We start from the raw sequence: 26618 nt of genomic DNA, 5'->3' as shown, positions 1-26618 counted from the left end.
GAGGAGAGGAGAGGAGAGGAGAGGAGAGGAGAGGAAAACAGAGGCGCGTAGGAGGGAGGAAAGAGTAAACAAGGTCAACATTAGTGGAGGATGGAAGGAGGAGACGGTCGCCGTGGTGACAAAAAGAGAACAGCGAGGGAGGAGAGGAAAATGACCTGTTTCTCTTTCATTCTACTTCTATTTTCATCTCTAACACAACACACAAACAAAGACACACTAAAACACATTCACACACAATCACGTTCACAGTGAGATCCTTTTCCCTCTCTGTACTCTCTCTGTGCTCTCTCTGTACTCTCTGTATTCTCTCTCTCTGTACTCTCTCTCTGTACTCTCTCTGTACTCTCTCTCTCTCTGTACCCTCTCTCTGTACTCTCTCTGTACTCTCTCTCTGTACTCTCTCTGTACTCTCTCTCTGTACTCGCAATGTACTCTCTATGTACTCTGTACTCTCTCTCTCTCTGTACTCTATGTACTCTCTCTGTACTCTCTATGTACTCTCTCTGTACTCTCTATGTACTCTCTCTGTACTCTCTCTCTGTACTCTCTATGTGCTCTCTCTCTCTCTGTACTCTCTCTGTACTCTCTCTCTGTACTCTCTCTCTCTGTACTCTGTCTGTACTCTCACTCTGTACTCTCACTCTGTACTCTCTCTGTACTCTCTGTATTCTCTCTCTCTGTACTCTCTCTCTGTACTCTCTCTGTACTCTCTCTCTGTACTCTCTCACTGTACTCTCTCTGTACTCTCTCTCTCTGTACTCTCTCTGTACTCTCTCTCCGTACTCTCTATGTACTCTGTACTCTCTCTCTCTCTGTACTCTCTATGTACTCTCTATGTACTCTCTCTGTACTCTCTATGTACTCTCTCTGTACTCTCTCTGTACTCTCTCTGTACTCTCTCTCTCTGTACTCTCTCTGTCTGTACTCTCACTCTGTACTCTCTCTCTCTGTACTCTCTATGTACTCTCGCTGTACTCTCTCTCTCTGTACTCTCTCTGTACTCTCTCTCTCTGTACTCTCTCTCTCTGTACTCTCTCTGTACTCTCCTCTGTACTCTCTCTATGTACTCTCTCTGTACTCTCTCTCTGTACTCTCTCTCTGTACTCTCTCTCTCTGTACTCTCTCTCTGTACTCTCTCTCTCTGTACTCTCTCTCTGTAGTCTCTCTCTGTACTCTCGCTGTACTCTCTCGCTGTACTCTCTCTGTACTCTCTCTGTACTCTCTCTCTCTGTACTCTCTCTCTGTATTCTCTCTGTTCTCTCTATGTACTCTCTCTGTACTCTCTCTCTGTACTGTCTATGTACTCTCTATGTACTCTCTCTGTACTCTGTACTCTCTCTCTGTACTCTCTCTGTACTCTCTCTATGTACTCTCTCTCTCTCTGTACTCTCTCTATGTACTCTCTCCGCACTATCTCTGTACTCTCTGTACTCTCTATTCTCTCTCTCTGTACTCTCTATGTACTCTCTCTCTCTCTGTACTCTCTCTCTCTGTACTCTCTCTGTACTCTCTATGTACTCTCTCTCTGTACTCTCTCTCTCTGTACTCTCTCGCTGTACTCTCTCTGTACTCTCTCTGTACTCTCTCTCTGTATTCTCTCTGTACTCTCTATGTACTCCCTCTGTATTCTCTCTGTACTCTGTATGTACTCTCTCTGTATTCTCTTTGTACTCTGTACTCTCTCTCTGTACTCTCTCTGTACTCTCTCTCTCTGTACTCTCTCTATGTACGCTCTCTCTCTGTACTCTATGTACTCTCTCCGCACTATCTCTGTACTCTCTATGTACTCTCTCTGTATTCTCTCTGCTCTCTCTCTCTGTACTCTCTCTGTACAATCTATGCACTCTCTCTGTATTTTCTCTGTACTCTGTACTCTCTATGTACTCTCTCTGTATTCTCTCTGTACTCTGTACTCTCTCTGTACTCTCTCTGTACTTTCTATGTACTCCCTCTGTATTCTCTCTGTACTCTGTACTCTCTCTGTACTCTCTCTGTACTCTCTATGTACTCGCTCTCTGTATTTTCTCTGTACTCTCTCTGTATTCTCTCTGTACTCTCTCTGTACTCTCTCTTTGAACTCTCTCTGTACTCTCTATGTACTCCCTCTGTATTCTCTCTGTACTCTGTACTCTCTCTCTGTACTCTCTCTGTACTCTCTATGTACTTTCTCTGTACTCGCTATGTAGTCCATCTGTGCTCTCTCTTGCACCCGTCTATCTCTCTCTTCCTCTCCCCCCACTCTTTCTCTCCTCTCTACCGCTTCTCTCTTTCCCCCACCTCTCCCCCTCTCATCTCTTCCCCACCTCTCTCTCCCCACTCCCACTCTCTCCCGACTTCTCCCCCTCTCATCTCTCCCCGATCTCTCTCTCTCCACCCTCCACCCTCCTCCCTCTCCCCCATCTCTCTCCCCTTCATCCCTCTCTCTCTCCCCTCTCCCTCTCTCCCCCACCTGTCTCTCTCCCCCCTCCTCTCTCTCTCTCTCTCTCTCTCTCTCTCTCGCTCTCTCTCTGCTCTGAATGAGTTGACCTGACAGTGCTCCTCCTCTGTACTGAGTGCTTAGAGTCTCTCTCTGAATTATTTAGAAGCTGGGACCCCCATGAGTGCTTGTCTTCCCCTCACACTCCCTTACGCTCCCTCCTTCTCTCTGTCCCTTAGTCCCCCCCCCCCCCCCCCCCCCTGTCATCCTCTCTCCTTCGACTGCAGACATTGCCTGCTGCATTCTGTTGTGTGAGTGACACTGCTTGACTGTCACATATTCAGATCTGACTGCTGCACTATCAACTCAACAGGTTCAGATGTTGTGGCGGTGTAGGGACTGACTGTGCTAGGGTTAATGTTATAGTGCTGGATGTATGGAACATATGGATGTGTTCACACAGCCAGCAAACTCTATCCCCATCAGCTAGACATACAGACAAACCAATGGACTCAGTGCGAAAGATGGACGGACGGATTGAGTTATGGAAGGGTGGATGGATGTGTGGGTGAGTGTACGACAGACTGACTGACATACGGACACAGCGGCGATTGTACGTCCATCTCCTCTGCCTCTAGCTCACTGTGACCTATTTATAGCTCTCTAAATGAGAGACCATTGAGGAACGGACGAGGGAGACAGACGGAGGGAGAGAGAGAAAGGGAGGGAAGAAAAGAGTTGGATGGATGGATGGTGTTGGTTGTGCAGAGCGGGTCTGTCACAGGAAGTGTTTTGGGGAGTGTAGCTATGGCAGGAGGGTCAGAGGGCCAGTAAATGACTTTATTTCTGTTTCTCCTCTGACTTCCATCTCACTGCTCTTCATTCACAAACAGGGAGCTATGCGTACGGCCACGCTAATTCACCGTTATTCATAGCTCTTTTTATGTTGCAGTCTCTCTCTCTCCATCCAGTCCCCTCCCTCCTTCACTATCTCTCTCTGTCTCTCTTCCCTCCCTCACTCTGCCTCCGTCTCTCCCTCTCTGTCTCCGTCTCTCCCTCTCTGTCTCTCTTCCCTCCCTGTCTCCATCTCTCTTCCCTCCCTCTCTCTGTCTCCCTCCCCCCTTCTTTCTCCTCCCAATAGGCAAGGGCTGATTTCAAGGTTTTACTGCTAACCTACAAAGCATTACATGGGCTTGCTCCTACCTATCTTTCCGATTTGGTCCTGCCGTACATACCTACACGTACGCTACGGTCACAAGACGCAGGCCTCCTAATTGTCCCTAGAATTTCTAAGCAAACGGCTGGAGGTAGGGCTTTCTCCTATAGAGCTCCATTTTTATGGAATGGTCTGCCTACCAATGTGAGAGACGCAGACTCAGTCTCAACCTTTAAGTCTTTACTGAAGACTTATCTCTTCAGTAGGTCCTATGATTAAGTATAGTCTGGCCCAGGAGTGTGAAGGTGAACGGAAAGGCTGGAGCAACGAACCGCCCTTGCTGTCTCTGCCTTGCCGGTTCCCCTCTTTCCACTGGGATTCTCTGCCTCTAACCCTTTTACAGGGGCTGAGTCACTGGCCTACTGGTGTTCTTCCATGCCGTCCATGGGAGGGGTGTGTCACTTGAGTGGGTTGAGTCACTGACGTGGTCTTCCTGTCTGGGTTGGCGCCCCCCCCTTGGGTTGTGCCATGGCGGAGATCGTTGTGGGCTATACTCGGCCTTGTCTTAGGACGGTAAGTTGGTGGTTGGAGACATCCCTCTAGTGGTGTGGGGGCTGTGCTTTGGCAAAGTGGGTGGGGTTATATCCTGCCTGTTTGGCCCTGTCCGGGGGTATCATCGGATGGGGCCACAGTGTCTTCTGCTCCCTCCTGTCTCAGCCTCCAGTATTTATGCTGCAGTAGTTTATGTGTCGGGGGGCTAGGGTCAGTCTGTTACATCTGGAGTATTTCTCTTGTCTTATCCGGTGTCCTGTGTGTATTTAAATATGCACTCTCTAATTCTCTCTTTCTCTCTTTCTGTCTTTCTCTCGGAGGACCTGAGCCCTAGGACCATGCCTCAGGACTACCTGGTATGATGACTCCTTGCTGTCCCCAGTCCACCTGGCCGTGCTGCTGCTCCAGTTTCAACTGTTCTGCCTGCGGCTATGGAACCCTGACCTGTTCACCGGACGTGCTTGTTGCACCCTCGACAACTACTATGATTATTATTATTTGACCATGCTGGTCATTTATGAACATTTTAACATCTTGACCATGTTCTGTTATAATATCCACCCTGCACAGCCAGAAGAGGACTGGCCACCCCTCATAGCCTGGTTCCTCTCTAGGTTTCTTCCTAGGTTTTTGGCCTTTCTAGGGAGTTTTTCCTAGGGAGTTTTTCCTAGCCACCGTGCTTCTTTCACATGCTTTGCTTGCTGTTTGGGGTTTTAGGCTGGGTTTCTGTACAGCACTTTGAGAATATCAGCTGATGTACGAAGGGCTATATAAAAATAAATTTGATTTGATTTGATTTGATGGCCTTATCTCACTCACTAATCACCATGGCAACCTGGTAATCCCTTATCTAGCAGAAAAATTCTGACACACTCAGTGACATATACACACACAATAACACACAATAACACACAAACACATACGCAGTGTCACACACTGAAGTGAGGAAGCCAGCCATATCCTCCCATACACACACAGAACACACACAATAATCATATTAACATAAAATCTAATCAAATTTTATTTGCCACATGCCCCGAATACAAAAGGTATTTGTGAAATGCCTACTTACAAGCCCTTACCCAACAATGCAGTTTTAAGAAAAATAAGAGTTAAGAAAATATTTAGTAAATAAACTAAAGTAAAAAAAAAAAAAATGACATGACATTTGAGTCATTTAGCAGACACTCTTATCCAGAGCAACTTACAGTAGTGAATGCATACATTTCAATTCATTACATTTTAGAACCCTAGAATACAAAACAAGAACATAAACCAAAAACCCCGGAACACATAAATCCAACACCCCTCTACATACACACACACCCCGAACCATATAAAACAAATACCCCCTACCACGTCCTGACCAACCTACAATAACCAATAACCCCTTAAACTGGTCAGGACGTGACAGTACCCTCCTAATCTGAAAACAAGGCTCCCCAAATTCTATCAGCATATCGATTGCGCAACCCGGGCTGGCAAAACCCCGGATCATTGTTATTCTAACTTCCGCGACGCATACAAGGCCCTCCCTCGCCCTCCTTTCAGAAAAGCTGACCACGACTCCATTTTCTTGCTCCCAGCCTATAGACAGAAACTAAAGCAGGATGCACCCGCGCTCAGGTCTGTTCAACGCTGGTCCGACCAATCGGATTCCACGCTTCAAGATTGCTTCGGTCACGTGGACTGGGATATGTTCCGCATAACGTCGAACAACAACATTGATGAATACGCTGATTCGGTGAGCGAGTTTATTAGCAAGTGCATCGGTGATGTTGTACTCACAGCGTCTATTAAAACATTCCCCAACCTGAAACTGTGGATTGATGGCAGCATTCGCACAAAACTGAACGCGCAAACCATTGCTTTTAATCAGGGAAAGGTGACCGGAAACATGACCGAATACAAACAGTGTAGGTATTCCCTCCGCAAGGCAATCAAACAATCTAAGCCTCAGTATAGAGACAAAGTGGAGTCACAATTCAATGGCTCAGACACGAGAGGTATGTGGCAGGGTCTATAGTCAATCACGGACTACAAAAGAAAAACCATCCCCGTCGCGGACCACGATGTCTTGCTCCCAGACAGACTAAACAACTTCTTTGCTCGCTTTGAGGACAATACAGTGCCACTGACACGGCCCGCTACCAAAACCTGCGGGCTCTCCTTCACTGCAGCCAACGTGAGTAAAACATTTAAATGCGTTAACCCTCGCAAGGCTGCAGGCCCAGACGGCATCCCCGGCCGCGTCCTCAGAGCATGCGCAGACCAGCTGGCTGGTGTGTTTACGGACATATTCAATCAATCCTTATCCCAGTCTGCTGTTCCCACATGCTTCAAGAGGGCCACCATTGTTCCTGTTCCCAAGAAAGCTAAGGTAACTGAGCTAAATGACTACCGCCCCGTAGCACTCACTTCCGTCATCATGAAGTGCTTTGAGAGACTAGTCAAGGACCAAATCACCTCCACCCTACCTGACACCCTAGACCCACTCCAATTTGCTTACCACCCCAATAGGTCCACAGACGATGCAATCGCAATCGCAATCACACTGCACACTGGCATAACCCCCATCTGGACAAGAGGAATACCTATGTAAGAATGCTGTTCATCGATTACAACTCAGCATTTAACACCATAGTACCCTTCAAACTCGTCATTAAGCTCGAGACCTTGGGTCTCAACCCCGCCCTGTGCAACTGGGTCCTAGACTTCCTGACAGGCCACCCCCAGGCCACCCCCGCTGATCCTCAACACTGGGGCCCCACAAGGGTGCATTCTCAGCCCTCTCCTGTACTCCCTGTTCACCCACGACTGCGTGGCCATGCACGCCTCCAACTCAATCATCAAGTTTGCAGACGACACAACAGTGGTAGGCTTGATTACCAACAACAACGAGACGGCCTACAGGGAGGAGGTGAGGGCCCTCGGAGTGTGGTGTCAGGAAAATAACCTCACACTCAATGTCAACAAAACAAAGGAGATGATCTGGACTTCAGGAAACAGCAGAGGGAGCAGCCCCCTATCCACATTGACGGGACAGTAGTGGAGAGGGTGGAGAGTTTTAAGTTCCTCGGCGTACACATCATGGACAAACTGAAATGGTCCACCCACACAGACAGCGTGGTGAAGAAGGTGCAGCAGCGCCTCTTCAACCTCAGGAGGCTGTCACCAAAAACTCTCACAAACTTTTACAGATGCACAATCGAGAGCATCCTGTCGGGCTGTATCACCGCCTGGTACGGCAACTGCTCCACCCATAATCGCAAGGCTCTCCAGAGGGTAGTGAGGTCTGCACAACGCATCACCGGGGGCAAGCTACATGCCCTCCAGGACACCTACACCACCCGATGTCACAGGAAGGCCAGAAAGATCATCAAGAACAACAACCACCCGAGCCACTGCCTGTTCACCCCGCTATCATCCAGAAGGCGAGGTCAGTACAGGTGCATCAAAGCGGGCACCGAGAGACTGAAAAACAGATTCTATCTCAAGCCATCAGACTGTTAAACAGCCATCACTAACATTGAGTGGCTGCTGCCAACATACTGACTCAACTCTAGCCACTTTAATAATGGACAAATTGATGTAATAAATGTATCGCTAGCCACTTTAAACAATGCCACTTTATATAATGTTTACATACTCTACATTACTCATCTCATATGTATATACTGTACTTTATAGCATCTACTGCATCTTGCCATCTTGTTGTAATAAATGTATCACTAGCCACTTAAACAATGTCACTTTATATAATGTTTACATACCCTACATTACTCATCTCATATGTATATACTGTACTCTATACCATCTACCGCAACTTGCCTACGCCGTTCGGCCATCACTCATTCATATATTTTTATGTACAGTGAGGGAAAAAGTATTTGATCCCCTGCTGATTTTGTATGTTTGCCCACTGACAAAGAAATGATCAGGCTATAATTTTAATGGTAGGTTTATTTGAACAGTGAGAGACAATAACAACAAAAAAATCCAGAAAAACGCATGTCAAAAATGTTATATAATGATTTGCATTTTAATGAGGGAAATAAGTATTTGACCCCTCTGCAAAACATGACTTAGTACTTGGTGGCAAAACCCTTGTTGGCAATCACAGAGGTCAGACGTTTCTTGTAGTTGGCCACCAGGTTCGCACACATCTCCGGAGGGATTTTGTCCCACTCCTCTTTGCAGATCTTCTCCAAGTCATTAAGGTTTCGAGGCTGACGTTTGGCAACTCGAACCTTCAGCTCCCTCCACAGATATTCTATGGGATTGAGGTCTGGAGAAAGGCTAGGCCACTCCAGGACCTTAATGTGCTTCTTCTTGAGCCACTCCTTTGTTGCCTTGGCCGTGTGTTTTGGGTCATTGTCATGCTGGAATACCCATCCACGACCCATTTTCAATGCCCTGGCTGAGGGAAGGAGGTTCTCACCAAAGATTTGACGGTATATGGCCCCGTCCATCGTCCCTTTGATGCGGTGAAGTTGTCCTGTCCCCTTAGCAGAAAAACACCCCCAAAGCATAATGTTTCCACCTCCATGTTTGACGGTGGGGATGGTGTTCTTGGGGTCATAGGCAGCATTCCTCCTCCTCCAAACACGGCGAGTTGAGTTGATGCCAAAGAGCTCCATTTTGGTCTCATCTGACCACAACACTTTCACCCAGTTGTCTTCTGAATCATTCAGATGTTCATTGGCAAACTTCAGACGGGCATGTATATGTGCTTTCTTGAGCAGGGGGACCTTGCAGGCGCTGCAGGATTTCAGTCCTTCACGGCGTAGTGTGTTACCAATTGTTTTCTTCGTGACTATGGTCCCAGCTGCCTTGAGATCATTGACAAGATCCTCCCGTGTAGTTCTGGGCTGATTCCTCACCGTTCTCATGATCATTGCAACTCCACGAGGTGAGATCTTGCATGGAGCCCCAGGCCGAGGGAGATTGACAGTTCTTTTGTGTTTCTTCCATTTGCGAATAATCGCACCAACTGTTGTCACCTTCTCACCAAGCTGCTTGGCGATGGTCTTGTAGCCCATTCCAGCCTTGTGTAGGTCTACAATCTTGTCCCTGACATCCTTGGAGAGCTCTTTGGTCTTGGCCATGGTGGAGAGTTTGGAATCTGATTGATTGATTGCTTCTGTGGACAGGTGTCTTTTATACAGGTAACAAGCTGAGATTAGGTGCACTCCCTTTAAGAGTGTGCTCCTAATCTCAGCTCGTTACCTGTATAAAAGACACCTGGGAGCCAGAAATCTTTCTGATTGAGAGGGGGCCAAATACTTATTTCCCTCATTAAAATGCAAATCAATTTATCCAATTTTTGACATGCGTTTTTTCTGGATTTTTTTGTTGTTATTCTGTCTCTGTTCAAATAAACCTACCATTAAAATTATAGACTGATCATTTCTTTGTCAGTGGGCAAATGTACAAAATCAGTAGGGGATCAAATACTTTTTTCCCTCACTGTACATATTCTTATTCATTCCTTTACAGTGTATAAGGTAGTTGTTGTGAAATTGTTAGGTTGGATTACTTGTTAGATTTTACTGCATGATCAGAACTAGAAGCACAAGCATTTTGCTACACTCGCATTAACATCTGCTAACCATGTGTATGTGACAAATAAAATTTGATTTGATTTGATTTCAAACAACCATCTTACTACCCTGAGACAAGGCTGAGTAGATCTCCCCACGGGGGTTCGTGCCAACCCGGACAGGAAGATCACATCAGTGACTCAACCCACTCAGGTGACGCACCCCTTCTAGGGACGGCATGGAAGAGCACCAGTACGCCAGTGACTAGTGACCAGTACGCCAGCCTCCATAATAGGGTTAGAGGCAGAGAATCTTAGTGGAGAAAGGGGAACCGGCCAGGCAGAGACAGCGAGCTCTATAGGAGAAAGTCCTGCCTCCAGCTGTTTGCTTAGAAATTATACGGACAATAAGGAGGCCTGCATTTTGTGACCGTAGCGTAAGTGTAGGTATGTACGGCAGGACCAAATCGGAGAGATAGGTAGGAGCAAGCCCATGTAATGCTTTGTAAGTTAGCAGTAAAACCTTGAAATCAGCCCTAGCCTTAACAGGAAGCCGGGTTGTCTGCGGTGGAAGTCGGTGATGAGGGCTGGATCCAGGATGTCTCTAGCGGAAACCCAGCACCTCTCCTCCGGGCCATAACCCTCCCAGTCAACCAGGTACTGGAAACCCCTGCCACTTGGTCGAACACTCAGGAGACGTCTCACCGTGTATGTGTCGGATGGCCATCAATGACACGGGGGGGGGGGTCAGAAGACAAAGGACAGTGAGACACGGGCTTAATCCTAGACACATGGAATGTAGGGTGAAAACAGAGGGTACGGGGTAGCAAGAGACGGACAGCAGTGGAACTAAGGACTCTAGAGATAGGAAACAGACCAATGAAATGGGGGGATAGTTTGCAGGACTCTACCTGACGGGGAAGGTTCCGTGTGGACAGCCATACCCTCTGCCAAATGTGGTAGCGGGGAGCTACCGTTTACATCGACAGTGGCGGACGAACATCTGGACCCAAGGGTATGCTGACTTATGGTTCTTGTTCTGGGAATAGTGGAGGTTGATACCCCATGGGGCACTCAAAAGGGGAGAGTCCTGTTGCTGAACAGGGAAGGGTATTCCGAGCATACTCCACTCAGACCAGTTGTCAGCTCCAGGTAGTCGGCTTGGTTGAGACCAGGCATCTTAGGGTGGTCTCCAAGTCCTGGTTAGCTCGCTCCGACTGGCCATTCGACTGGCGGTGGAATCCGGAGGATAGGCTGGCCGACTCCCCAATTAGGGTGCAGAACACCTTCCAAAACTGAGATGAGAATTGAGGACGATATCCACCGGGAGTCCATGGATCCGGAAGACATGCTGCACCATGAGCTGGGCTGTTTCCTTGGCAGAGGGAAGTTTGGGGAGAGGGATGAAATGAGCTGCCATATAGAACCGATCCAACACTGTCAGAATGACGGTGTTGCCATCAGACGGGGGAAGCCCAGTGACAAAGTCCAGAGAGATATGGGACCAAGGACGATGAGGAACCGGTAGTGGCTGAAGAAGGCTAGAAGGAGCTTGCCATGGAGTCTTGTTCTGGGCGCAAACCGTACATGCGGCGACGAAGGCAGATGTCAGAAACCATTGTGGGCCACCAGAAACGTTATCGGAGGAATGCTATGGTATGGCGGGAACCTGGATGACAGGTTAGCCTGGAGGAATGAGCCCATTCCAGGACCCGGGACCGGACTGAGTTTGGGACAAACAGCCGGTTAGCCGGGCCCCCTTCAGGTCCAGGCTGGGAGCGTTGTGCCTTGCGAACCAGGGCCTCAATACCCCAACCCACTCTGGCTCCAAGGAATGAGGTAGGGAGAATGGTTTTGGAGACCGAGGGTGTAGCAGAGGAACTGTATAGGCGGGAGAGAACGTAAGGCTTAACATGTTGGACCCTGGGCGGTAGGAAATGGAAGTTGAATCTAGTAAACAAGAGAGCCCACCGAGCCTGCCTGAAGTTAAGGCGCTTGGCTGTACGGAGATATTCCAAATTATTATGGTCGGTCCAGACCAAGAATGGCTGTTCTGCTCCTTCCAGCCAGTGCCTACACTCTTCCAACGCCATCTTGACCGCCAGGAGTTCTCGGTTGCCTACGTCGTAGTTCCTCTCTGCAGGATTGAGACGATGGGACAGGAATGCACAGGGATGAAGCTTTTGATGCTGGGCAGATCACTGGGACATGATGGCCCCCACTCCAACGTCAGAAGCATCAACCTCTACAACAAATTGATGAGACGGGTCCGGATGGATGAGGATGGGTGCTGTTGTGAACCGATGCTTCAGGTCCATGCAGGCTTTGTCGACAGCTGGAGACCATGTGAACGGTACTTTGGGAGAGTTGTGTGCCAAGAGGGGGCCGCCAGGGTGCTGTAACCCCGAATGAAACGGCGGTAGAAGTTAGCAAAGCCTAGGAATCATTGCAACTGCACCCTGGACATAGGTTGAGGCCAATCTACCACTGCTTTCACTTTTCCAGGATCCATCTGGACATGACCTTCAGCAATAACATATCCCAGAAAGGCAATTGTAGAGCGGTGGAACTCACACTTCTCGGCTTTCATGAACAATTGGTTCTCCAGGAGGCGTTGAAGGACCTGCCTGACATGAAGAACATGTTCTTGGGTCGACCAGGAAAAAAACAGGAAGTCGTCAAGGTAGACAAACACAAAACGGTTTAACATGTCCCGGAGCACATCGTTTACCAAAGCCTGGAAAACAGTTGGTGAGACCAAACGACATGACCTGGTCCTCATAATGCCCGCTGGCTGTGTTGAAGGCTGTTTTCCACTCATCCCCTTCGCGTATCCGAACCAGGTGGTAGGCATTCCGAAGGTCCAGCTTGGAAAAAATAGTGGCCCCCTGGAGAGTTTCAAAATCCGAGGAGAGGAGTGGTAGGGGGTACCAATTTTTTACCGTAATGTCATTCAGTACCCGGTAGTCAATGCACGGATGCAGGGTCTTGTCCTTCTTCTTCACAAAGAAAAACCCTGTGTCGGCAGGAGATGCAAACGAACGGACAGCCCCAGTAGCCAGAGACTCCTCTATGTACTCCTCCATAGCCTTGGATAGAGAATATAGCCGACCCCGGGGTGGTGTAGTGCCTGGGAGAAGATCAATGGCACAATCATAAGGATGGTGTGGGGGAAGGGAAGTAGCACGTGCCTTGCTGAAAACTTCAAGGAGGTCATGGTATTCAGTGGGAATGGCAGAAACATCCAAAGCCTTGCTAACGTCCTGAGGAAGACGTCTCGGGGAATGCTGTGCAGCTTGAAGACAGTGGGAATGGAAAAATGGGCTCCAACCCAGGATGGAGCTTGTGGTCCAGTCAATAAAAGGGTTGTGTTTTTGGATCTGTGAAAATCCCAAGACAACCGGAACATGGGGAGATGCAATGAGGAGGAACTGTATGGTCTCACTGTGGTTACCTCAAACTTGTATTTGAACGGGCACAGTACTATGGGTGACTCTACCTATTGAGCAGCCATCCAGTGCCCTAGCATCCATGGGAACCGAGAGAGGTTGAATGGGAATACCAAGCTCAGAAACAATAGTAGCATCCATAAAACTTTCATCAGCCCCAGAGTCAATGAGCACTCTGAGAGACTTAGATTGGTCTCCCCACAGCAAAAGCACAAAAAAAGGTATGCAGGTGATGGGAATTAGGGAACTCCCAGTCTGGCTTACCAGAGTACTTGTACGCACCAAAGACAAGGGTTTCCTAACAGGGCAGGTAGCTATATAATGTCCTGCCCCTCCACAGTACAGACAACAGTTTGAACTCAGCCTAAGTGAGCTTTCCCCAACCGATAACCTAGCTCTTCCCAATTGCATAGGCTCAGGAGAATCAAATTCACCCGTCGTTGATGATTCACAAAGGTAAATTGATCGTTGGTGATCGTTGATGATTTTCGAAGGTGAGCAAGCCCTAGCGGATGAACGAGTGTGCCCCAGACCAGACCTCCTCTCACTCCTGCGTTCCCTTAGGCGTCCATCAATTCTAATGGTGAGGGAGATGAGGGAGTCGAGGTCCACTGATAATTCCCGAGCTGCTAGCTCATCTTTTACCACCTCAGATAATCCGTGAAGAAAGGTATCGAAAAGAGACTCAGGATTCCAGACACTCTCGGCGGACAACGTGCGAAAATCAACCGCGTAGTCTGCCACACTACGGGAGTTTTGACGTAATTCAAGAAGTATACTGGTCGCCTCTCTCCCGGATACCGGAGAATCTAATACCTTCCTCACCTCTGCCATGAGATCCTCCAGATGACAACAAATGGCGGATTGTTGCTCCCGAACTGCCGTAGCCCAGGAGAGCGCCCTTCCTGACATTAGCGTAATAATATACGCTATCTTCGACCGGTCCAAAGGGAACGAAGATGGCTGCAGCTCAAAAATAAGGGAGCATTGAGAAAAAAACCCTGGCAGGTTCCAGGATCCCCAGAATATCGCTCCGGAGGAGGTAAGCAGGGTTCTCGGGGAGCCGGGGTAGGCTGTACAAACCCACTACTGATAGTAGACAGATTACTGGGTGGTTGGGTGGTCTCGGAGGTGGCAGGCTGCCTATGAGCTAACTCACTGATTCGCTCCATGATAGCCTTGAACCCTTGGTTGTGACGTCGAGTCCGGAAGGTACAGTGTGGCAGGCAGGCTCAAGGTCAGGGCAGGCAGAATGGTCAGGCAGGCGGGTACAGAGTCCAGAAAACAGGCAAGGGTCAAAACCTGGAAGACTAGTAAAAGAGAATAGAAAAGGCAGGAGCACGGGAAAAGCACGCTGGTTGACTTGGAACATACAAGACGAACTGGCACAGAGAGACAGTAAACACATGGATAAATACACCAGGGATAACAAGCGACACCTGGAGGGGGTGGAGACAATAACAAGGACAGATGAAACTGATCAGGGTGTGACACACAGTTTTATTTGAGACGACTATACAACCATCAAGATTAATTGTCAGATCCAACAGAAGATCTCTTTGTGTCTTGGGACCTAGAACTAGCATTTCTGTTTTGTCTGAGTTCCTTATGTCTGAAACACAGGCTTCCAGGGAGGGCAATTTTGGGGCTTCACAGTGTTTCATCGAAATGTACAGCTGTGTATCATCCGCATAGCAGTGAAAGTTAACATTATGTTTCCGAATGACATCACCAAGAGGTAAAATATATAGTGAAAACAATAGTGGTCCAGGAGGGGACTAAGCACGCACCTCTGAGAGGCCCCTGTGTTGAGGATCAGCATGGCAGATGTGTTGTTGCCTACCCTTACCACCTGGGGGCGGCCCGTCAGGAAGTGCAGGATCCAGTTGCAGAGGGAGGTGTTTAGTCCCAGGGTCCTTAGCTTTGTGATGAGCTTTGAGGGCACTATGGTGTTGAATGCTAAGCTCTAGTCAATGAACAGCATTCTCACGTAGGTGTTACATTTGTCCAGGTGGGAAAGGGCAGTGTGGAGTGCAATAGAGATTGCATCATCTGTGGATCTGTTGGGGTGGTATCACTATTGGAGTGGGTCTAGGGTTTCTGTGATGATGGTGTTGATGTGTGCCATGACCAGCTTTTCAAAGCACTTCATGGCTCTTGGGCACAGGAACAATGGTGGTCTGCTTGAAACATGTACAGTAGGTATTACAGTGAAGACACATGCCAGTTGGTTAGCGCATGCTCTGAGTACACGTCCTGGTAATCCGTCTGGCCCTGCAGCCTTGGGAATGCGGACCTGTTAAAGGTCTTACTCACATCAGCTAAGGAGATCGTGATCACACTGTTGTCCGGAACAGCTTGTGCTCTCATGCATGCTTCAGTGTTGCTTGGCTCGACGCGCGGATAGAAGTCCTTTAGCTCGTCTGGTAGCCACATGTGTGATGAAGCTTATTATTTTCAAAAGGAGATTGTTGTTTGTGGCTTTTTAAAAAGCCTGCCATGTGAATGAGAGTGGTTTTGTGTGTACTCAACTTATGTGTGCATGGTGTAAACGTGAGGTGTGCGTGTACATTTGTAAGTGTGTGTTTCTCTCTCTCTCTCTGTGTGTATGTTCCTGTGTAGTGTCTACCTCTAATTGATTTACTACCCAGGTCAATGGCTCTGCGGTTAAAGAGTAGCTCAGCTCACACATCCTGTAGTTAGCTTCTCACTCTCATCACGGGCAATCATCACCCAAGTCATATGTGTTTCTGTTCTGATCTGTGTGTGTGCGCGCATCTGTGTGCTTGTGTGTGTGTGTGTGTCTGTGTATGTGTGTGTGTACGTGTGTGTTTGTGTGTACGTGTGTGTTTGTGTGTGTGTGCGTGTGTGTGTGTGTGTGTGCATGTGTGTTTGTGTGTGTGTCTGTGTGTCATAATTATTAAATTGCCTTTATCTAAAAAACAGAGGAAACTAAATGCACATTCACTTTATTCCAGTCAACATTACAGTATTTCATACATTGTACAACAAGTCTGGGTTATTACAGTAACATCCTGGGTTATTACAGTAACAAGCCAGGGTTATTACATTAACAAGCCTGGGTTATTACAGTGACAAGCCTGGGTTATTACAGTAACAAGCCTGGGTTATTACATTAACAAGCATAGGATATTACAATTCCAAGCTTTGGCTCCTTGGCTATTACAGTAACAAGCCTGGGATATTACAGTAACAAGCCTGGGTTATTACAGTAACAAGCCTGGGATATTACAGTAACAAGCCTGGGATATTACAGTAACAAGCCTGGGTTATTACAGTAACAAGCCTGGGATATTACAGTAACAAACCTGGGATATTACAGTAACAAGCCTGGGTCATTGCAGAAACCATCACATTTGCAAATACATTCACATCAAAAACAGATCATACTGCTGTCTAACAGGCACCATACTGTATGTGTCTGATGATAATACAGACAGCTATCAAATCAATGAGGCCTAATATTATCCAGAGCACACGACACACACAGGTACTTAGGCTAACTAGCTGAACATTTGGCATTTGGTATTTATCAGGCTCCCCATTAGCCGCTGCAAAAGCATCAGCCACTCTTTCTGGGGTCCACATGAAACATGACATAATATATAGTACAGAACATTATTCCCACCTGAAACATTCTCTGTGCTATGCAGTGTGAGGGTTTGACCACTAGGCTGTGCATTGGAGAAACTCAAGATGATACTGTACCTCTCAGGCTGTTTGGGTGAGACCTGTTACTCCTTTGCAGTGGTGTGTGTGTGTGTTCAGTGTGTTCAGTGTGGCCTGGGGACCGGTTGTTGCAGGGTCATGTGTTCAGCTCCAGTGAAGGGCAGTCTGTGTGTACAGTAGTGATGCACCACCTCCGGTATACTGTTGAACACACAGCTACTCTGGTCCAGGGTATAACCCAGACCCTTACTGCCCTTAGTCTGGGCCACGATGATATGGACACAACACTGACTGGTCCTGAGAGAGACAGAGAGAGAGAGAGAGAGAGAGAGAGAGAGGGGTGGGGGGGAGAAACAACCATATTACTTCAGTAACGGGGAGATGCGGAGCTATAGCTACATAACTAGAGGATTCAGTCTGGATGTCTGTACTGTAGCAAAGCGTTAGGGGCTTAGTTATTCCAACACATGCTGCTCACTCTCCATGTCTGTGGTGTGTAAAGTGGTTAATGATGAGTGCTCACTGAAGAGTGATAAGTGTAACACACACACAAACACACTCACTTGAGCGCGATGGAGTATTTGCTGGTCCCTGATTCACTGTCTCTAACCAGGAAGCTAGCATCCCTGCAGCGCTGGAGCTGAGCCTCTGCCTGCTGGCGACTCACACTGCCATGGTACCAGCTAGAGGAGGGGGAGGGGGGAGAAGAGAGGGATGAGGGGAAAGAGAGGGAGAAACAAACATACATACAACGTTTAGAGCTTCAGAGCAGTAGAATGGATGGGGATGAATGTCATATTGAAGGTTAGGGGGAGGAATATGGGGAGGGTTGGGAAGTTAGAGGAGGGTAGGAGGGAGAGATAGAGACCGCTTGCTTAGCAAATACCACTTCCTTCACGCCGAGGCTCGAACCCAGGACCTTTGCCTTGCTAGCACACATGACCGCTCTCCTGAAGAATCTTACCAGTCAGCGACTACCGAAAAGTAAAGTATTCACTGGCGCAAGTATAGACACTTCAGGCTGAGGAGTAAGTACAGGCTACAGCAATATGCTATGACGATATACAGAATACAGGGCCTTCAGAAAGTATTCACACCCTTTGACTTTTTCCAAAAATGTTTGTGTTACAGCCTGAATTTAAAATGTATTACATTTATATTTTGTGTCACTGGTCTACACACAATACCCCATAATAAATGAATAAAACATGAAAAGCTGAAATGTCTTGAGTCAATAAGTATTCAACTTTTGTTATGGCAAGCCTAAATAAATTCACGAGTAAAATGTGCTTAACAAGTCACATAATAAGTTGCATGGACTCACTCTGTGTGCAATAATAGTGTTTAACATGATTAACTCATCTCTGTACCCCACACATACAATTATATGTAAGGTCCCTCGGTAGAGCAGTGAGTTTCAAACACAGATTCAACCACAAAGCCCAGGGAGATTTTCCAATGACTCACAAAGAAGGGCACCTAGTGGTAGATGGGTAAAAATAAACAAAGCAGACATTGAATATTCCTTTGAGCATGGTGAAGTTATTAATTACACTTTCATTACAAAGATTCAGGTGTACTTCCTAACTCAGTTGCTGGAAAGGAAGGAAAACCCTCAGGGATTTCCCCATGATGCCAACGGTGACTTTAAAAAAGTTGCATTGTTTATTGGCTGTGATAAGAGAAAACTGAGGATGGATCAACAACATTGTAGTTGCTCCACAATACTAACCTGGCAGAGTGAAAAGAAGGAAGCCTGTACAGAACAAAAATATTCCAAAACATGCATCCTGTTTGCAATAAGGCACTAAAGTAAAACTGCCAGAAATTTGGCAAAGAAATGAACTTTATGTCCTGTATACAAAGCGTTTTGTTTGGGGCAAATCCAACACAAGACATCACTGAGTACCACTCTTCATATTTCCAAGCATGGTGGTGGCGGCATCATGCTACACTACATGACCAACAGTATGTGTACACCTTCTCGTCAAACATCTCATTCCAAAATCATGGGCATTAATATGGAGTTGGTCCCCCCTTTACTGCTATAACAGCCTCTACTCTTCTGGGAAGGCTTTCCACTAGATGTTGGGACATTGCTACGGGGACTTGCTTCCATTCAGCCACAAGAGCATTAGTGAGGTCGGGCACTGATGTTGGGCAATTAGGCCTGGCTTGCAGTTGCCGTTCTAATTCATCCCAAAGGTGTTAGATGGGGTTGAGGTCAGGGCTCTGTGCAGGCCAGTCAAGATATTCCACACGGATCTTGACAAACCATTTCTGTATGGACTTCGCTTTCTGCACAGGGGCATTGTCACGACTTCCGCAGAAGTCGGTCCCTCTCCTTGTTCGAGCGGCGTTCGGTGGTCGACGTCACCGGTCTTCTAGCCATCGCGGCTCCACCTTTCATTTTCCATTTGTTTTGTCTTGTTTTCCCGCACACCTGGTTCACATTCCCTCATCAGACTAAATGTATGTTACCCTCTGTTTACCCCATGTCTGTGTGTGGAATTGTTCTTTGTGTAGGGTGTTACGCTACAGGCTGGCTTGCGCTAGGTTTGTTTTAAACCTAGGTTTGTTTGTTTTGTTTATCCGGTTCATGTTACCGTGGTTGTGCTTTGTGCTGCTTCGCCTGTGCCTTTGGGCCAGGGGGTATATTAAAGTTCTCCTGTTATCACCCATCTCTGCTCTCCTGCGCCTGACTTCCCGGCAACCAGTCACTCACCCCCTTACAGGCATTGTCATGCTGAAACAGGAAAGGGCCTTCCCCAAACTGTTGCCACAAAGTTGGAAGCACAGAATCGTCTAGAATGTCATTGTATGCTGTAGTGTTAAGATTTCCCTTCACTGGAACTAAGGGGCCTAGCCCAAACCATGAAAAACAGTCCCAGAACATTATTCCTCCAACACCAAACTTTACAGTTGGCACTATGCATTCGGGCAGGTAGCGTTCTCCTGGCATCCACCAAACCAAGATTAGTCCGTTGGACTGACAGATGGTGAAGCGTGATTCATCACTACAGAGAACATGTTTCCACTGCTCCAGAGTCCACAAACCGTTCTTGTGCTGATGTTGCTTCCACAGGCAGTTTGGAACTCAGTAGTGAGTGTTGCAACCGAGGACAGATGATTTTTAGGCGTCATGCCCTACAGCACTTCAGCTTGCATGGCCTACCACTTCACGGCTGAGCCGTTGTTGCTCCTAGACGTTTCCACTTCACAATAACAGCACTTACAGTTGACCGGGGAAGCTGTAGCAGGGCAGAAATCTGACGAACTGACTTGTTGGAAAGGTGGCATCCTATGACTAGTCGGTTACCACCCGGTTACTGAACCCTGCACCTTAGAAGCTGCTGCCCTATGTACATACTGTAGACATGGAATCACTGGTCACTTTAATAATGGAACACTAGTCACTTTAATAATGTTGACATACTGCTTTACTCATCTCTATATACTGTATTCTATTGTATTTTAGTCAATGCCACTCCGACATTGCTCGTCCTAATATTTATATATTTATTAATTCCATTCCTTACTTTTAGATTTGTGTGTATTGTTGTGAAGTGTTAGATGCTACTGCACTATTGGAGCTAGGAACACAAGCATTTCACCACACCTGCAATAACATCTGCTAAATATGTGTATGTGACCAATAGCATTTTATTTGATTTGATGACAGTGCCACGTTGAAAGTAACTGAGTAAGCCATTCTACTGCCAATGTTTGTCTATATGGAGATTGCATGGCTTTGTGCTCAAATGTATACAGCTGTCAGCAACAGGTGTGGCTGAAATAGCCGAATCCACTAATTTGAATGGGTGTCCACATACTGCTGTATATATAGTGTATCTCAATCCCCCCCCATCCAGCCTCTCCCTTCTCCCTCTCCTCTTCCCTTACCTCTGTTTCTCCAGGGGCAGGGTGGGGTCCACTTTGGCTGTCTCTGCGTTGGGTGTGGAGGTGGTGGAGGGAGGAGAAGAGGATGGGGCAAGTTTGGGAGTGGGAGAAGAGTGAGAGGTGGGAGAGGGGGGAGAGGAATGAGAGAGAGGTGAGGGAGGAGAGAGTTTGAGAATGGGGGAAGTAGGGGAGGAGGGAGAGGGGACGAGGACTTTCTTGTTCCAGGTCTTCTGTCTGAGGGTCTGCTGATGACTGAGAGTCTGCTGTCTGATGAGTGGAGGAGCTTCCTCTTTAGGGGGCAAACTGCTCATTCCCTTCTTAAACTGGGCTGGAGAGACAGAGAGACAGAGAGACAGAGAGAGAGAGAACTGTGTATGTTTGTGTATCATTGTTGTATCCAATATGTTCCCTCTCTCTACCTCCCTCCTTTCCTCCCTTTACCTCCCTCCCTCTGGAAAACATAAATCTACCTGTCAGTGCTCTGACGATGTCCTCCTTCCTCCACTCCCAAGGATGTTCATACTCCCCAGGGGGGCGAGGGTCTGACTCCGGCCGTGTCACAGGGATCCACACCCCTCCTGCCTCCCCATCCGTCTCCAGCAGCCCCTCGTAGGGAGTGTCGTAGATTTGGGGGGGTGCAGGCTTGCCCCCTTCTCCATCTCCCTTGGGAAGCAGCACACACACCTTCAGCAGGTCCTTGGAGCCCCGCCTACGAATACCTACAAAGTCATAAGAACAATAGCATGGTCATTATTTGGTAGGCCTGTTTGGCCCATGTGGATATCAAACCCCCAACTCTGCCATTGCAACATTACTGCTAATGTGACATGATTGTGATCCATTGTTCAGTTGTACACTGTTAGAAAAAACTATGCCATCTAGAACCTAAAAGGGTTATTCGGCTGTCCCCATCGGAAAACCTTAGAATAACTATTTTTGGTTCCAGGTAGAACCTTTTACACAGAGGGTTCTACATGGAACCAAAAATAGTACTGCCTGGATCAGGAAGGGTTCTACCTGGAACCACAAAGGGTTCTCCTATGGGGACAGCCGAAGAAACCTTTTGGAACCCCTATTTCTAAGAGTATAACACACAACTTCGTAGCTTGTGATGTGGTCAGACATGTCTGTGGAGGCCGTCAGGTAGCCTGTGTGTCTGGGCTATTGTGTGAATAAACAATGGAGCTACGGGAAGAAAGGTCAACACAGCGCCTGATTGGATGACAGAACGGACCTCTTCCTGAATTCTGGGAAGTGATTGGGTGAGACCAGGAGGAGGGGGATGGGAAGTGGGGGTCTTGGATCTTTTCACACAAAAGTCAAATAAAATGGAAGGGGTGGGGGGGAAGAAACTGGAGGTAACTTCCTTTCCAGAGAATGGGGTAAAGGAAACAGAGGCAGGAGACAGAAAATCCAAGAGGAAGCTGCACCCATTGTCGCAGCACAACACCATTCCCATAGCAACCGCCAGTAGGGAGGAAGTCAGGGGAGAGAGAGCAGAGGGTCTCGTTCTAGTCCGATCCTTTAAAAACCTTTTTACAGCAGCAGTCTACAACCTTGATTCTGGAGAGCTGCAGGGAGTGCAGGCTTTTGTTCCAGCCCAGCACTAACTCCAGCCCTGATTCCACTAATCAAGGTCTCGGTGATTAGTTGATTAACTGAGCCAGTGTGTATCAGCGCTGGGCTGGAACAAAAGCCTGGACTCCCTGTAGCTCTCCAGGACAAGATCTGACCCCTGACCTTACTGACCTGTGATGATAACCTGGGCGTCATAGGGCTCCATGTATCCATCGTTCTCTCCCTCCCTCTCCGCCTCCCTCTGCTCCCTCGTTTTCTCTGCGTCAAACGGGTCAGCATAGTCCTCCAGAATAATCAGCTACACAGCGGGAGAGAAGTTGTTAAATACTCTACCTAACCTTCACAGTACTATACTGTAGGCCTTCAGCCAGAGTAACTGCAATAACCTATGTAATTAACCTGTAACAGTCTAGTTGGTATGGAAACGTCCCCTTGACGATCTGGGAATGTTTCTTGGGGAATCTCCCCTGCTCTGTGCTCTGTGTGTGTCTTCCCTCCCATGGCTCTGTGTGTTGAGTGTTTACGTGTCTGTCTGAATGCCTGTATGATCTTCATCAAAGCGGAGCCACAGTGATCTGAGCTACCAGTGGGAGAGCTACAGTCACCACAGTGTTAGGTGATGCCTCAGACATAGCCTTCACTGGGGGAAGAAATATAGGAGGAGAAAGAGGTATAGTGTGTGTGTGTGTGTGTGTGTGTGTGTGTGTGTGTGTGTGTGTGTGTGTGTGTGTGTGTGTGTGTGTGTGCGCGTGTGTGTCTGTGTGTGTGTGTGTGTGTGTGTGTGTGTGTGTGTGTGTGTGTGTGCGCGTGTGTGTCTGTGTGTCTGTGTGTGTGTGTGTGTGTGTGTGTGTGTGTGTGCGCGTGTGTGTGTGTGTGTGTGTGTGTGTGTGTGTGTGTGTGTGTGTGTGCGCGCGCGTGTGTGTCTGTGTGTGTGTGTGTGTGTGTGCGCGTGTGTGTCTGTGTGTCTGTGTGTCTGTGTGTCTGTGTGTCTGTGTGTGTGTGTGTGTGTGTGTGTGTGTGTGTGTGTGTGTGTGTGTGTGTGTGTGTGTGTGTGTGTGTGTGTGTGTGTGTCTGTGTGTATGTATATGACAGCAGTTAGGGGAAAAGGAGGGGAAGGGACACAGGAAGACAGACTGGGGAATGAGGTTAGGTCTCATTGTGTGTTTTTTGTACAGCTGGTCCCAAGCGCTGTGGCATGAATGCAGCGGGTTATAAAAGCACAGTGCATTGTGTGGTGAGGAAAGAGAGACAGGAGGGGCAGGGAGAAGTAAAGACAAAGGCTGAGGTGGGAGAAAGAGACTGATCACAACTCTCCGAGCTACAGTTCTTTCTTTATATCAGTGCACACATATATGTATGGAAGCTCATTCCCTCCACCCAATTAAAAAAAAATCTGACTATGAGATAGTAAGTCATTGTAATGAGATACTAAGTCATAATTATGAGATAGTAAGTTGTTATTATGAGACAGTATGTCATAATCATGAGATAGTAAGTCATAATATTGCGATACTAAGTCATAATTCTAAGAAATTAAGTCATTATTATGAGATACTAAGTCATTATTATCAGATAGTAAGTCATTATTATGAGATACGTTTAGGCGATCTGTATTACGTGAATCACAGATTTTGTGTGTGTGTGTGTGTGTGTGTGAGTGTGTGTGTGTGTGAGAGAGAGAGAGCGAGAGAGAGAGAGAGAGAGAGAGAGAGTTTTGTTGTTGTGAGTTGGTGCCTGTTTAAGTCAATGAATTAATTATTAATATATAGCCATTGATTCTTGAAGAATGTAACTTAGAAATTCCTCATGAGCAATGGTCTTACCTCATCAGAACCAAAAATATAAACTTGTGTTACTCCATTGTTTGTAAACAATGTAATTGTAAACAAACACTGTATAGGTTCAAAACGCGGATGGTCAGTTCGTGCATCCATACAGATGTAGGGTCTTAATTTGGTCAATTTTGTTGCTTTGAATTTTCCTGCATAGCAGGAACGGCAAACTTGTAGTCTATTTGAGGATTAAAAAGGCTTCTAAAGTTTGTAATTTCCACTTTAAAATATCAGATTTGATTTGCCATAATGAAAAATTTATCAACCCCTACAAAAAATGGCCATGAATTAGAATCCACATAATAATTCACATTTCCTGTTGCTGCAGGTTTCTATACAGGATCAAATGAAGATCCTACATCTGTGTGTGAGAGTCCTTGCTCTATGTACTTAAGAGTGGTTACATTTCTCCTGCCCCATTCCTCAGCTGTTTACCAAATAAAGTGGTGGGGAGTAAGCTTTGTTATTGTTTGAATCACAGATTTCCCTTTTAAAAGGGGTCGTGACCTGCAGGACTATTCAATGTCCGTGATCCAGACTTATTATCTCATAATTATAACATACATATCTCATAATAATGAATGACTACCTCATAATTATGACTTAGTATCTCGTAATTATGACTTACATTACGTATGTAAGGGATAATCAACGTGGGGCTATGCGTTCTATGGAAAATAATAAACAACCTGGAAGGTGTGTTCCCCGACGCACTAGTCTTCCACGACGGATAGAGCCCCGAGTTGATTATCCCTTTCATACCATGGCTATAATTTAACACATTTACTGCTAGAAATGTGTTCAACATCCACTGAAGTAGCTAGCAAGTTTACTAAGTAGATACCATTCCCATCATAGCCATTATGAAAATCTAAATCAACAATGCCAATAATGTTTTCAATTAAACTTTTGCTTTCAAAAGCAGCTCAAACATAGTCAAACATGAGTTATACCATGGCGTTGTCGAATACATGTTTCTGATTGGCTTGAAGGGGCGTGCATTATTTCATATTATAAACCTGTTGGTTCGAGTCCTGAATGCTGATTGGCTGAAAGCTGTAGTATATCAGACCATACTACAGTTCACCGTGGTATATTGGCCATACACAACATGCTATTACGTAATTATGACTTACTATCTCATAACTTGGGTGGCGGGAACGAGCTTCCATACGCTTCCATACACATATGACAATAAACAACAGGATCAAATGTGAATTACAGTAAGCCTAATAACACTGTAGGGCTAATTATAGCATTATAGCATATATTGTTACTACTAAATGCCTTTTTCATTTTTGTTTGTTCAATCTAAGACTGTTGACAAAGATGTCAGTACCAAATCTGAACCACTCACCATCGTTGTTTTGATGTCCACCTTCCCCCTCTCGTTTTCGGATCCCACCTGTTCACCTGTACCGCTATGTTTGGGACCCTTGTCCTGTTTGTCCACCTTGATCATCCTGCTGATGCACGCATGCGCCAAACTGGATGTCCTGGTGGGCCGATGCTCCTCAGATGCCCCCACCTCGAGCTTGGAATTCTTCCTACTCTTCCCAGGGATGAGACTCTCCCAGATCTTACCGTCCTTAAAGGAGTTCCCGCCAGTACCCGAGCCGTTCCGACCCAGTTCGATGGCCGAGTTTTTTCGGTTTCTTCCGGTCAGTATAGAGCCCATCCCTCCAGCACTTTCCTTGACCCGGTTCCCCTTCAGACTGGTCCCAGGTGTTAGCCCGTGTCTGGTTCGTGGTTGAGGGCCGGACTCCGAGGCTGAGCGGACCCGTTCGGTCCCGTTCTTCAGATTGATGGCGGAACTAAACCACTTTGCCATGGCTGGTTACGATCAGTGGCAGTTTTTTGGTTTCTAGCTTTGGCTCCAAACTTATCCTAATATAACACACTCACTTAGGCCTACTTAGTCTTAATGTTTATAAATCATCCGCAATCGAGACACAGAGAATAGTTGGTTAGCCTACATAAAACTTTCCAAGCACATTCATCCGCGACCACATAGACCTACGTTTACGCGCCGCGCGCCTGATATCTTATCCGAATTACCCCTTTTGTGATGTTAATTTATTTCAACAAATTATTCATAATGATTTCTACCCTATAAATTCAGTAGTAAATGTTCTCATATAATTTTAACTCCAAACCTCACCCCATTTGTCGCTTGACCCACTTCTCTTTGTCGTTCCACAGTGCGTAAAGTTACCTCTCCTTTCATCAACTTGTAACGCCTGTAATATCTATTTCTGACAGTCGCTATCGCTTTATCTCGAAGCTATCCCCGCAGTTTGAAGAGTAGTCTTTGGAGAGCGTAGAATCGGAAGAACTGGAAGTTTTTCTTCGCACTCACTAATGATGATCCCATTCCCGGAGCGACTGGTGTATGGAGCAGGCTGTCAAAGCTGAGTGCTGGAGAAAGAAGTGCGTGTGTGAGAGAAAGAGTTCGGCGGAGTTGGGAAATGGGTGTGGTGGTGGACTAGCCTACAACAGAATG

The 26618-nt window shown here is 47.0% G+C and overlaps 1 protein-coding gene across 1 annotated transcript; it reads right to left on the bottom strand.

The window, feature by feature from the left end:
* Window positions 1-16068: 16068 nt before the first annotated feature.
* LOC106575512 (SH2 domain-containing adapter protein E) lies at window positions 16069-26618 on the bottom strand. Its single transcript, XM_045698745.2, has 6 exons — window positions 25473-26618; window positions 22455-22581; window positions 21176-21424; window positions 20709-21033; window positions 17369-17488; window positions 16069-17102 (listed from the first exon to the last, which is right to left on the bottom strand). The coding sequence occupies exons 1-6, from the start codon at window positions 25944-25946 to the stop codon at window positions 16910-16912; spliced, it is 1488 nt and encodes a 495-aa protein (XP_045554701.1). The 5' UTR covers window positions 25947-26618; the 3' UTR covers window positions 16069-16909.

This window comes from Salmo salar, chromosome 02 (genome assembly GCF_965601325.2).
Source record: "Salmo salar chromosome 02, fSalSal1, whole genome shotgun sequence".
NCBI lineage: Eukaryota > Metazoa > Chordata > Actinopteri > Salmoniformes > Salmonidae > Salmo > Salmo salar.
Note: the sequence above shows the minus strand (reverse complement) of the source record. Positions and strands in the feature narration are given on the sequence as shown.

Coding starts and splice junctions, on each gene's coding strand:
- LOC106575512 (XM_045698745.2), bottom strand. CDS start 25,946: ATGGCAAAGTGGTTTAGTTCCGCCATCAATCTGAAGAACGGGACCGAA. Junction 22,582..25,472: donor TGGACATCAAAACAACGATG/GTGAGTGGTTCA, acceptor CCCGCTGTGTAG/CTGATTATTCTGGAGGACTA. Junction 17,489..20,708: donor CTGCCCCTGGAGAAACAGAG/GTAAGGGAAGAG, acceptor CCCCTCCTCTAG/CTGGTACCATGGCAGTGTGA.